This window comes from Chrysemys picta, chromosome 6 (genome assembly GCF_011386835.1).
Source record: "Chrysemys picta bellii isolate R12L10 chromosome 6, ASM1138683v2, whole genome shotgun sequence".
In the NCBI taxonomy this organism is placed as follows: Eukaryota; Metazoa; Chordata; order Testudines; family Emydidae; genus Chrysemys; species Chrysemys picta.
In genome coordinates this window covers 56,882,767-56,896,306 of record NC_088796.1, presented here as the reverse complement: position 1 = coordinate 56,896,306, position 13,540 = coordinate 56,882,767, and the positions used below count along the sequence as shown (strand labels likewise).

Here is a 13,540-nt window from a genome sequence, read left to right as displayed (position 1 = left end):
TCACATAAAGAATGCAGAATAGGCTAAACCTACCATTTTTGTGAATGAGAAAGGTATGTTTTTTTTTTCCTTTCTCTTTAGGGATAAACCAGTTCTATTTCTCCATTTGGGAATAGGTTTTGCTTTTAGCCAATAGTTCCGAATTTCTTTTCGGTAACACACACTCCACTGTGGAGCAGTTCTGTTTGTGAATGGGACTTGGAACTCTAAGCTGCAGACTTTGTTGTATGAATATTAAAAACTGCAGCAGTATATGCTTCTCCATATGGTGGCTGTCCAGGCCACCGTGCCTTGTCAAGGCCATCCCATTTGGCCTGAAACAGCTTCATTTAAGGTTAACTAGTGACTCAAAAGGAAAAGCTGCAAATTACACCAATTTGTGTGAGAGATTTTTTGTGCCATACAGGAGATGAAGCAGAATGCTAGCAAGAACATATCACTGAGAAAGGGATCAGGACACTTACAAGGTTTTTCTGACATACTGACCAAATAAAAGTAAAAAATACATTGGAATCTTTACTTATTGATGTTGAAGAGAAACATATCTCTGTCACGATCCCTGCCTGACAGTTATTTACTTATGTAACAATTGTTTGAACTGATTAACCAAAAATGGTGGTGATTAAATCATATTACGATATTAAGCAAAATTCACCTGGTGATTAAATAGAAGGAAATTAGAACCTACTCATTCCAGCTCAGAACCTTCATCAGTGTCAAAATACAAATAAATAAAATCAGACACTTCATACAACTGTTCATTTAAAGAGAGACAGACTATTTTTCCCCAATGAATGAGTTTTCCTGATGCATTATTCATACATTAAAAATAATTTTAAAAACAAAATCTGAACATTCCATGAGTACAAAAAAGCACACACACACACATACACAGCCCATGTAAATTCAAATTTAATGTACAACTATAGTGTACCATTGTTTCCAAAGCTGAATGGGGTGGGCGGGTTGATAATTTGAAACCATATCTCTAATGCCAAACACTGGGGGATGAAATACTGTCCCCATTGAAGTCAACCAGGAATTCCCACTGTCTTCCATGGGACTAAGATTTCACCCCAGGATCCTGCTTTGAGATCTGTGTACATCTCTATGTGATTATTTAAAATTAAAAGAAAGTCTTACTGTGTGGGGAAAAAAAATTAAACAAATCAATCAGCATGTGTCTACAGCCCATAAAGTTTGCTTTTAGAACCTCTCTCTTCATGATCACAATGTTTCTGTTAGAGTTTGGTGAACCTCCCTTAAAGAAAATGAGGCCTGCAGACTTCTGTTTCAGTTAACCACAAGTTTCACTACAGCAGACATGCTCCTTGGTTTTTATTACTTCTAATAATAAAAAAATACTCTTCAGAAACAGCTGGTGTTAATCATTTACTATTACTCAGAACAAGAATTAAAAGATAATTTATTCACACTGCAGTACATTTTTGTAGTTTTACAGTGTGCTACTTAAATTGAGCAATTTAAACACAAGCAGCAGCTAAAAAGAAGGAAAAAATTAAGTCAATTTGTTTTTTCCTTGTAGACTTTTTATAAGCAAGATAGCTACATTGGTTACATACTGTACACTGATAGGAATATCTAACACAAAGCCTTTGTATCTATGTTTGACCAAATGGATCTCTGAATTTACACTGAAAATATCTGCAGAGAGACACATCTAAATCTTCATATGAGAATGCTGCACTAGTTCTCATGCAACGTGAATATCTGATTCTTTAAAATGTATTAGTATGTAGTATACATAATGTCAGAAAATAAGTGAAGATGATACATACTCAAGATTTTCACATATTAAAATAACATTTATTTTATCCCACAGAACTAGTGGAGCAAAAGGTTCTGTAAACTTTGCCTTGGCAATTTCAGCTTCATTTGGACAAATTTGTCCAAATTTGAGTGAGTGGTGCGGTCACCCCAGGGTTGCAGCGCAGTGCCAGTCAGGTTCGGCACCAGCCCTAGGCAGATTCTGCTGTCGTAGGCAGCTGTTTCCTTGTCCAGATTCCTGAGTATTAACATTTTGTGAACCAACTCTAAACAGATTACTGTGATAGGAGACAAGAAAGTTGTTGGCAGGGTTATTTCTCTATGCTGCTGCTCTTTGGCTTTTTGATGGGAAAGCTTCCCCTTCAGCTTTAGCACTTTTTTACCCTCACAAGACTGGAGTCCGCCTTTTCTTGATTGGATTCTGCAGAGTTTATTTTACTCCTTTAACCTTCTCCCATCATGTCCCCCAAACTGAAGCCACAATCTTTCAAGAAAAGAGGACTGGAAACTTTGGAAACTTATCAATGTCATTCACCAAGTGGCTAGAGGGTTCCCTGTTGTGCAATGCAAGGCATTCCCATCCACCCAAAGACTGAGATAATCTTCAGTCAATTCAGTATATTTCTCCTATATGACATTACCATCAGGTTGGTCACTCTTAGGATTTTTTGCAATAGTGGACTATTTTGTAGATTAATCTAGTATTTGTCTGGGAAACTGGAAGTTGTTTTAGCCAAGCTGCGTAGCATTTGACTTGTCCAAGATGCTAATGAAAAAGCTTACTTACAAGTCAGCATAAACAGCAGAGGATTGTATAATACAAGTAAAGGAGGCTACAATCAATAATTTAGCAATGGCACCTAATTTCATGCCCAGTCTGCTCTAGTACCTCTTTAAAGAAATCTAATGCAAGTGAAGATCAACGGATTACATTCAAAAAGCCAAAAACTAAATGTTACATCTTTGTTGCAAACTATGACTTGATCTAACCTTAAGAGACATGCATAGGACTGAACAAAGGGATGCTAGGAAGGAAACTGAGGGAAGATCATATGGTGGAATCTTCTGGGAGATATGCAGATTAATATTAAACAGTTGAATTGTTTTCAAAAGTTAACTGGAATTTTATATCTGCCTGTCACATTTTTTTTCTTACTTTTGATTACTTCAAAACAATTTTCAGACACATAAGGACCAGTGCACAATGACCTGCCTATTTATTTTCTAAAACTTCGGTTCTCCAGAACAAATCCTTGAAAACTATGTTGTCCAAAGAATGTGTGCATTAAAATGGGAAGATCTGGTTAAAAGGGGGGAAAGCCTCTTAGCATGTTGAGCTGCCGAGTTTGCCTGTAGCTAGAGCAGCCCCAGAATGTACATACCTTTATGAAGTGCGAATGACCAAAAAAAAAAAAAGAAAAAGAAAATCAAGACGTGCACACTATAGTTATATAAAATTAACTAATTTAAATGGCATGTTGTTAACAAATGAGAAGCTCCTCTAATTGAAAACTGATTAAACAAAAGTAACTGCAGGACAAAGAGTTACTTAGCAAAGTACTGAAACTGAGCGATTTTTTTAAAATCTAGTGGTAACTCATGTTGATGTTGCAGTGCAGGGAATGTCAAGTTCAGTCTGTGCCACTGAAAAGGCCCGGTACAGTCTAATGCAGAACAAGTTGTAAGGGCCCTCCTTATGCTCACCTACATATGGCTGAGATGGAGATAAGCAATCTCACCTTACACAATATTGTTTCACAATCATCTTCATCGACAGATCCAACCAAATGGCAGGTAGTTGATACTGTCCAAAAGTACAGGATTGAATCCAATTGCCAAAACTATTATGCAGATTTCAAAATATCTGAACAGCTGTACAAACACATGGGTGATCGGCCTTACAGTTATCATCTGTGTCCAGAGAGACACTCTCTCTTGAAAGCTGGTCAACAGAGAAACAGTCATGTGGGAATGGTTGCTGTAGTCGCTTCCATTTAGTGCTATGTTCTGTTTCATGTGCAAGCTTTTTTCAGACAAGAAGAATGCTTTTTGTGATGGATTCAGTGATTGGGCTCATTCTACTGCTTGAATTACAGAGCATGAGAGTAACCGTGACTATCAATTTGTCATGATTTCTTATGTTAAGGTATCTAAAGTAAATCAGCATATTGATACTGAGCTGTCACTTCAGTTTCAAAGAGAGAAATGGTGTAAAAGAATCACTGAAATATAGGGCTGGAAGGGACCTAAGAGGTCATCAAGTCCAGCCTCCTACACTTATGTAGGACCAGCTATACTTAGACTGTCACTGACATGGTTTGTCCAACCTGTTCTTAAAAATCTCCAATGATGGGGATTCCACAACCTTCCTTGGAAACCTACTTAATTCTACTTATAGTTAGGAAAAACGTTCTAGTATCTAACCGAAATCTCTCTTCTCTCTTGCTGCAGATTAAGCCAATTACTTATTGTCCCACCTTCAGCGGACATAAAGAACAACTGATCTTTACAAAGAGCTCTTAACCTATTTGGTACTCCCCCTACCAACCCATTTCTATTCTCCAGACTAAACATACCCAATTTTTTAACCTTTCCCAATCAGCCAGGTTTTCTGAACATTTGTTGCTCTCCTCTGGATTTGTTCCAATTTGTCTGCATCTTTCCTAAAGTGTAGTGCCCAGAATTGGACACAGTACTGTAGTTGAGGCCTCACCAGTGCCAAGTAGACTGGGACAATTACCTCTTGTGTCTAACATACAAGAATCCTGTTACTACAGCCCAGAATATTAGCCTTTTACAACTGCATCACACTGACTCCTATTCAATTTGTGATCCACTAGAATATCCAGATCCTTTTCAAAAGTACTGCCACCTAGACAGTTATTCCCCATTTTATTTTGGCATGGTCCATTGGATTTTTCCTTCCAAAATGAAATACTTTTCACTTGTCTTTACTGAATATCATCTTGTTGATTTCAGACCAAATCTCCAATTTGTCAAGATTGTTTTGAATTCCAATCCTGTCTAAAGTGCTTGCAAACCACTCCCAGCTTGGTGTCACTGCAAATTTTATAAGCATACTCTCCATTCCATTATTTACATCACTAATGAAAATACTGTATAGTACCAGAACCAGGTACTCCCATGAGATCCCACTAGATAGGTCCTCCCAGTGTGACAGTGATCAATTAATAACTACTCAGAGTATACTCTTTAAACCAGTATTGCATCCACCTTATAGTAATTTCAGCCAGATCACATTTCCCTAGTTTGCTTATGAGAATGTCATGTGGGACTGTATCAAAAGCCTTAGTAAAATCAAGATATATCATGTCTCCTACTACCCCCAATCCATTAGGCCAGTAACCCTGTCAAAAAAGGAAATCATTTTGGTTTAGCATCCATTTGTTCTTGTCAAATCTATGCTGGCTAGTCCTTATAACTCGATTATTCTCCTGGTGCTTACAAACTGATTGTTTAATAATATGATCCAGTATCTTTCCAAGTATTAAAGTTAGGCTGGCTGGCCTATAACTTCCCAGATCCTCTTTGTTCCCCCTTTTAAAAGACAGGTACTATGTTTGCCCTTCTCCAGTCCTCTGGAACCTCCATGAGTCATTGAACATAACCACTAATGTTTTCGAGATTGCGTCAGCTAGTTTCTTAAGTACGGAGCATAAATTTCATCAGGACTTCCCAACTTGAATACATCTAATTGATCTAAATATTCTTTAACCTGTTCTTTCCCTATATTGGCTTGTGTTCCTTCCCCTATGTTGTCAAAATTAATTGTATTGATTATCTGGTTACCATTAACTTTATTTAGTGAAGACTGAAGCAAAATAGGTATTAAACACCTCACCCTTTCTTGATATCATCAGTTATTAGCTCTCCCTCCCCGCTAAGCAGATAAACTGTCAGCGCTCCTGAACTCCTTTTCCCCTTAGATTTTCTTCCCATTTTTACTACCATTTCTCTGAATTTGTTACAGTCTGCTTTTTTTGAAGTCCATTGTTCTTATGCTGCATTCACTCCTTCCTTTCTTTAGAATAATAAAATTTATCATTTCATGATCACTTTCATGCAAATTGCCTTCCATCTTCAGATTCACAACCAATCCCTCCCTGTTGATCAGAATCAAGTCTAAGAGGTGCTACAGCAAGTTGAGAAGGTAATGAAATTTCTTGCTGAAGGATAACAGGAGGACTTGTGGCACCTTAGAGACTAACAAATTTATTAGAGCATAAGCTTTCGTGGGCTGTAGTCCACGAAAGCTTATGCTCTAATAAATTTGTTAGTCTCTAAGGTGCCACAAGTCCTCCTGTTCTTCTTTTTGCGGATACAGACTAACACGGCTGCTACTCTGAAACCTTTCATTTTGCTGAAGGATGACTCCCATTTCACTGGGATGATGAAAACACTGGATCTATTCACAGTGGAATTTTGGGGAGAATTTTAGAGCTAATTTCCAAATTTGGTAACTTCCTTGCAAGTCATATCAAGAAGTTTGGACATGGAAAACCATCATATTTCCTCCACTATCTGTGATGAGATTTTTAACTGATGTGGAAGAAAGTTCTAAGAGCAATACAAGAGGAAATTTACACTGCCAAATATTACTCTCTTGCAGTTGACAGTACTCCTGATATTTCTCATGGATCAGCTAGCATTCATTGTTCATTTTTTTAACAAAAGTGGAAATCCTGTTGAACATTTTCTAAAATATGTGCCAAGCCTTGCAGAGAATGTGCTGTCTACTTTAAACAAACTTTGTATTAATATTTTGGATTATTGCTGTCAGACCTATGTCAATGCTGCCAACATGCCTTCAGACACGTATTAGGCATATTAATTCTGTAGGAGATTAGGTCCTTCGTGCAGCACATTCTCTGAATCTTTTTGGCAACCTGTGTCCAAGCAGTGAATTTTTTTGGCTTCCTCCAATGACTCTACACCTTCTCTGCTGTCTCAACGCATCGCTGGAAAATCTTTATTGAGGGATTTAAAGGAAAAGAAAATAATCCTATTTTGGTTCTAAAATCTCTGTCCAGCATCCTTTGGTCCTGCCATGCTGAATCCACAAAAGCCCTATGTCACAATTGTGTATGTATACGAGAAGCTCTGGATAAAGTCAAAGACATCACTGCATATGGGATTACACAAACAAAAGCACAGTTTCTGCAAGACAAGATGGACCTTTCTTGAAACCACATTTATGGCAGAGCTATGGAATCATGTCCTTCAGTGATTTCAGCCATTTTAAAAAGCAGATATCAATGTTGGTTCTGCTATCCAACTCCTGCAGTCACCTGGTGATTTTTTTTATTGCACCTGAGGGGTCAGTTTGAAACTGGAGCATTTTGAAAGTCAAAGGCACCAACTGTATCTCAAGCCTATTACAGTGAAACTCCTCATGTCCCAAAATGGAAACAGGCATGTGAATCCAATACACTGAATGTGGAGCGGTGGGGGCCAGAAGAGTTTAGAATAGAAACTTTTAATATCATAACTGACAGTTTGAAAGTGTCTCTGCAAAATCTTTGGGAAGCCTATATAAGGATTTTGGCTTCCCAACCAACTTCAGTAATATGCTCCACACCAAGTTACATTTTGCAGCTGCAGCTTTGTTTGCAAACTATCCATCTGATCTCAAAGTAACTTTTGAAGAGGAGTTTGAACAGTATGATTCCTTTGCAAAAAATGAAGCTTGTAAATTGCCAATTAACCTAATAAAGCAGTTGAAGTCTTGCCACCTGGAATCCACTTTTCCAGATGTGGACATTGCTCATCGTATTTACCTCACATTGCCAGTTAGAAATGCTGAAGCAGAATGATTATTCTCCAGGATGAGCAGAACTAAAAGCTATGACTGCTCAATGATAGAGCAGTCCAGAATTGACACCTTTGCTTTAAGTGTCCATTGAGAGTGACTTGTCATAAAACCTGGACTACAGTGATATAATACATTCTACTAGCCTCCAATCTCAGAAGAAGCCTCTGTACCACTATAGTTAAGGCCATGTTTTTGTTGGGTATTTATATATCAGTCACTTTGTTTGGGGCTATATACAACTTTATTCTTATATTCAAATCCTGTTTGTGTTCTAATACTCAAAATACAGTAGCATAAGAACACAGGCTTCTCTCTATCAGTGATACTTCTGTATTTTCTGCTGAGAAAGATCTAACGCTGATGGTAACAATAATCTCATATTTACAGTCTGCATATCACATGCTCTGTCTAGTTTAAGGAAGAAGGGGAGGAGGGCCCAATTTCCATAATGCAGAGTGCTGCAAAATTCTTTAATCCGGTCCTACATAGCAATCAAGGAGGAAGTAAATAGGTTAGAATTTAGAAGCAATAAGAATAGATATTTGGAATACAGAAATAATAGGAGGAGAATGTAAAGTAAGTAGTAGATGTAAGAGGGCATGGTCCATATAAGTGCTTAAATTCTATGATGTGGAGCATTATAAAAATAACCCAAAACAAAACAGTGAACAGAGTGGTCAGGATGCAGCATAAAATGGACAGAAATCTCTGCTGGACCGAAGAACTTTTCCAAAAGTTGTTGAGATTTGAACCATATTTTTAAACTGAGACCCTAAACCTGCCTATAGTGAATACCACAAATAATGTCCAATAATGACCACCATAGCACGGTAAACTTTTCTTTTTTAATGGTGCACATTATACATGTCCAGATATATTTTTGTGAGCATTACCTGACGGCTGAGCTTTGAAAATCTGGCCCTTTACAGGTAAGAACGTCAAGAACTGGTGAAGTTTGATCTGAGCTTTCACTTTGTGCTACTTCTGGACTAGACATATCTTCCTTTCAATTTTCTTATTAAATGGTGGATTTGTTTTAGCATTTATTATCACTGCACATTCACATCTCCTCTGAACAGGGGGAAGCATTGTCCCATAATTACGCAGTGAAAATATTTTGAAACTACTGAATTTGCAACAGTTTGTTGTAAGAATCATTTATTCAAATATTTAAATTATATAATCTTCCTTACTTTGGATATAGAATATGAAGGATCTTATTAATGCTAGATTAGCTACATTTGGTCAAAGAAAATATGTAATAGCAATTGAGGATGATAGGCTCTGGCGGATTTAGCTGTGTGTTAAAGTTTGTAGGGAAACAGACTTACCCAAGTGTCATGCCCTTGCCAGCTAGAACCAGCCAATCTTGAGAAGGTTCCAGCCAAATTTTTCAGCATGATGGGAGAATAAAAGCTGAAAATGCCTTAGAGATGTAAGTATATTATATACTGTATTAGCTAAATTACATTGAGTTACTTCTTAAATATTTGATATTGGTAGCTTTCAGTGCCATTATGGGTAAATGCTAAAATAAGTTCACTATATAAGAAGATGTGTGAAAGTAAGATAAAGGGTTGACCTAGCAGTCTAGAAGTAACATGAAGTGCTACCACCTTGGGAAAACCAATCTGAGAATCATAATTTAGTCTTATTTCCAAGAAGTGTTAAGGAGGTAGTGATATATCTGCTAGAGAGGAACACTCTATAGAGACCCCTGTGCATGATTTGCAAGAAGTTTTAACAGGTTTTGGAGACACCCGTATCTCACAGGTCACAATCAAAGAGATGGTCATAACAGCACAGGGACATTCAGGGCCTGAGAGGAGAAATAAAATAAGATCTGTTCTTCTTTTGGAGTTAATGTAGCCCTGAACATAAATTCTGGATTAATTTGGTATCAATACAAGACCTTGTGGTTTCCTTATTAGTATGTGAGCTACACAAGCAGATGGAGTCCCTGGAACAACACAGGCACAAGTTTAACAAAACAATATGCATTTATTACAGGAAGAGAATACACAGATAGATCCCCTCCTGCTGCTAGTACAAAATAGTTTAGCTTTCTCCTTCAGGCAGAGAGCATGGAGCAACACCCACACACTGAATCTCCTTTCAGAATCACTTCCTGAGATAGGGCTCCTTCCTCCCTGGGAGAAGTCGCTCCCTTTAGGAAATGTTTGAGGATGTGCAACACACATACATACCCATGCAGAAAATTCTGACACAGTATTGATGATAGCAATGATTTTGGTGAAATACTGTACTTCACTATCGTTGTGACGTGATATGCATTTTCTCAGGTGCTCAGTTCCTGCTCCACAAGTGCTCCAAAGGCTTAAACACAAACAACTTTAGTTGCAAAATTTTATTGACTTAATGGGTCTCCTCACATAAGTAAAGTTACTCACAGTAAATAAATCTTTGCAGGAACTGGCTCTAACACAAAATACTACTAGATTTCTGACAACAAAAGACAACTGCTTTTTCTTTTATTTCTTGGCTCCATATTGGGAAGGAGTCCTCCACCCTTCTCGTATTCATGTATTTCTGTAAAAATATATATTAACTGTTATTACACCAACATAGTGCAAACAGGGGAAGCAGCAGCAAAGACTGAATTGACTGTGTGGTTTCTTTTGTTGTAATTAATTGCAATGAACAATAACATGCTAAGTGACCTATTAAAACCCACAATATCCTCATAGAGCAGCCCTCTTCTGCTTTGATCTTCTTTAAATAGATAAAAAAGCGTTACCCTCCTGGAATTTTTTAATAAATCATACCTATCACTGTTGCTCTGCAGATTAGACTAGCACTCATGTTCTTTTTCTGTTCTGATATTGACCGCTAGACCAAAAATACCCACAAAGGAATCAGTAAAAAAAAAGTGTAGATTTTCTGATAACAGCCTAAGTTCCAAATCAATCTTTCTGGTCAAAGTAACAATCCAATACACAACATGCATTGGAACGCAGAGAAATATGACAAAATTTAAAGCAAATATTTAAAATAATGTATAAAATAATTTACTTAGCTTTAAAGAAAAATAGCCAATATTTAATCTGCATTATTAATACTGAATGGAGGTGAAACACTTGGGAACAAAGATCCATTGTGCATTTGCATGAATAATTTACTAAATTATTTCAATAGTCATAACCAAATTGGTGCATAATTAGTGGACACTTGAAAAACACTTTATAATAAGTAGGAATCAGCATCAGTTCCTTTGATTTTAGTTATAACATTAAACATATATATGGTTACTAAAAAAAAGGCTTATAAATCCATGATGATGTTTGTCAAAAATCAACATTTAAAAAAAAGTTTCAATGGAAATTTCTGACTAGCTCTATTAAGAATAGAGCCATTGTTTACCTACTTATATCACCGCAGTTATGCTGCAAACAAGCATTAACATGGTTATGCCCAAAAATACCCAGCGGTTCAAATCTGCAAACAATGAATTATTACATGGTCTGCTAAGGATTTGTCTACATGGGGGTTTTAAACTGATCAAATGAGTTAATTGGATTTGAAAACCCCATTATTGTGCACTAACTCCCTATTTATCAGGCACTCTGGCGCTCTGTGGCAAAGTGGACTAAGTTTGCTTCTAATTGTATTAGTTCGGTCTTTTGTTCACATGCAAGCAATTGCTGAGCACCACTTTTTGCGTCCTTCCAACAGCTACCCACAGTTCTTTGCAGGTTGACCATTACCAACCTGTTTACTTGTATGCCCTCCCTGCCCTGGTGTTAAGTTTCCAAGACAGACCTCCCTCCCTTTTAAAAGCTGATGCATAGCCAGATTTTGCCCATTTACTCCCGAATCCCACTGTATCATTATTCTGGTGATACAACTGCAATTGCAGTCCAGAAGGCCCACAACATGCCTCATACAGCTGCAAGGAGCAATCCTGAGATTTCATCGCCATCTGGGGAGAAGCACTGGTTCAGGAAGCTCCGTGGCCAGCCAGAGGAAAAAGGACCTTTCCGTGGATGTTGCAAAGCAGATATCCATGAAGGGTTATGACTAGTGCAGAACAAAGAGCAAGCAGCTCAGGAGAAAGTACACTGAAATCAGGGGTAAAGAAAAACAATTCAGGAGGGGATGTGTGACTTGTCCATTTTTTGATAATCAGTTACAGTTTAGGCACTATTTGGAGCCTGCTATCCGCACTCTTCCCTTACACAAGGACGACTGGATAAGCACATCAGGGGATGAGCAGGAAGATGCTGGAGAGAAGCTGCTTCCCGGAGAACCGGGATCTTTTGGAGACTCAGGACCAGGGCCGGCTCCAGGCACCAGCTTAACAAGCAGGTGCTTGGGGCGGCCAAGGGAGAGGGGCGGCACCTGCGGCAATTTGGGGGCGGCAGGTCCCTCACTCCCTCTAGGAGCGAAGGACCTGCCGCTGAACTGCCGCCGCCGATCGCGGCTTTTTTTTTCCCCCCAATTGCCACCGCCGATCGTGATCACGGCTTTTTTTTTTTTTTGCTTGGGGCGGCAGAAATGCTGGAGCCGGCCCTGCTCAGGACCCTGACGACAGCCACCTGGAAAGACAGCCCCAGTCGTGCCCTGCTACAACTGACCCTGATTCCTGCTTTGTATCAGCTGAGGCCAATTCCCAGCCAGAAACTCAGACCTGGACTGAAGAGTCAAATCCCTTGGAAAGAATATCAGCATATTAAGTACCTGTCTTGGCAATTTATTATTATCGTTGTTGATGGAGGTGAGCGAGGAGTTCCCCCCCCCCCATTTTGCTGTTTCAAAATGCTCCCCCAGCATGGCACAGTCACAGTCTGTACCCTGCTCCCATCTGGCAGCAGATTTGAATACCAAAAGCATTCATTTGTGCAAAATTCAGCAGTTTACTGAGACAGTGCTGACAGAAAAAGGCATTTGGATAGTTTTTGTAGCTTACATGATGTCTGAGTGCACATTGTATGCCCGGTGAAGGCACAACCAACACGGCTCCCCACTGAGGTACAAATGCCCTAACACTGGAGCTGACAATCAGCACAGAACCCTATTTTTTTCTGCATTTTCTCCACATGGAACCTAAGACTGAGAAACTGCCTGACTTTGTTATGCGCATTATAGGAAACAGCTGCACATCCATCCCCCCTGATATAGCTTACAAGCCCCATCTACTCCTGCAGAACTTCGGGGGGGGGGGGGAGGGGAAGCATCCCAGTGAATAACTTCACGGCATCTCTCATTTCGGTCTGCCCTTTGCCTATTTGAATAAAACCATTCTCAGCCTACTAGTCACCTGCCACAGCAAGTGAGAATCAGGACAGCCTGAAGGGGATGTATAGGGGATTACTATCCAGCTTGTCCGATGCCCCCCAACCTCCCCTTTACACCTCCAATCCCACAGATGGGCTTCCAGCGCACAAACAAAACTGCAAAACAAAACCAGGAGTATAAACTCTGGCCTCTATATACTGCTGACAGGCTGGCCATCGTAGCAAGGAGAAAAAGGAAAACTCGTGAGGACATGTTTGCAGAACTCATGGCTGAGTCACAGAGGAAAACCAGGCTGGCTGAGAGATGGAAACTGTGCATGAAGACCCATCAGGAAAAAGAAATGCAGCTCTCTCAGGAGATCGTGCCAGTGGTCAAGGAAAGTGTTGTGGCCACGGAAAGCATTGCTGTGGGTACAGACAGCATCACCATGGTAAAGGAAAGCATGGAAAAAGAGAGAGAGGTAGCTAATGGAAGCTATCCTGAGCTCTGCTAGGCCTTACTGGCTGCTCAACCTCTAAGCAAGTTTCTGCAGTTCAGCCTCCCACCCAAGTGTAAGGCTTTCCCCCTTGCCCTCACAAATATTGTGCAAACAACAACATGCAGTTATTATGGTTGGAACATTTTTTTGAGCTGCTTCCAACCTATTCCATAAGCAGCACCATC

General features: G+C 39.2%; 1 protein-coding gene and 1 long non-coding RNA gene across 9 annotated transcripts in view; one reads left to right on the top strand and one right to left on the bottom strand.

Annotated features, from left to right (window-relative positions):
- The window catches only part of ADGRV1 (adhesion G protein-coupled receptor V1), a 443,810-nt gene that overhangs the window by 135,915 nt on the left and 294,355 nt on the right, over nucleotides 1-13,540 (bottom strand). Inside the window, exon 86 of one of the 7 annotated variants that reach the window (XM_008167457.4) lies at nucleotides 8,893-10,171. The exons of the other annotated variants lie outside the window; for them this stretch is intronic. Within the exon in view, the coding sequence (XP_008165679.3) occupies nucleotides 10,061-10,171 (111 nt within the window). The 3' untranslated portion in view covers nucleotides 8,893-10,060. Of the gene's footprint in view, nucleotides 1-8,892; nucleotides 10,172-13,540 lie in introns of those variants that run through there. 7 annotated transcript variants of the gene reach the window in all.
- LOC101943445 (uncharacterized) overlaps nucleotides 1-13,540 on the top strand; it is a 142,699-nt gene that overhangs the window by 114,663 nt on the left and 14,496 nt on the right. The window lies entirely within an intron of this gene.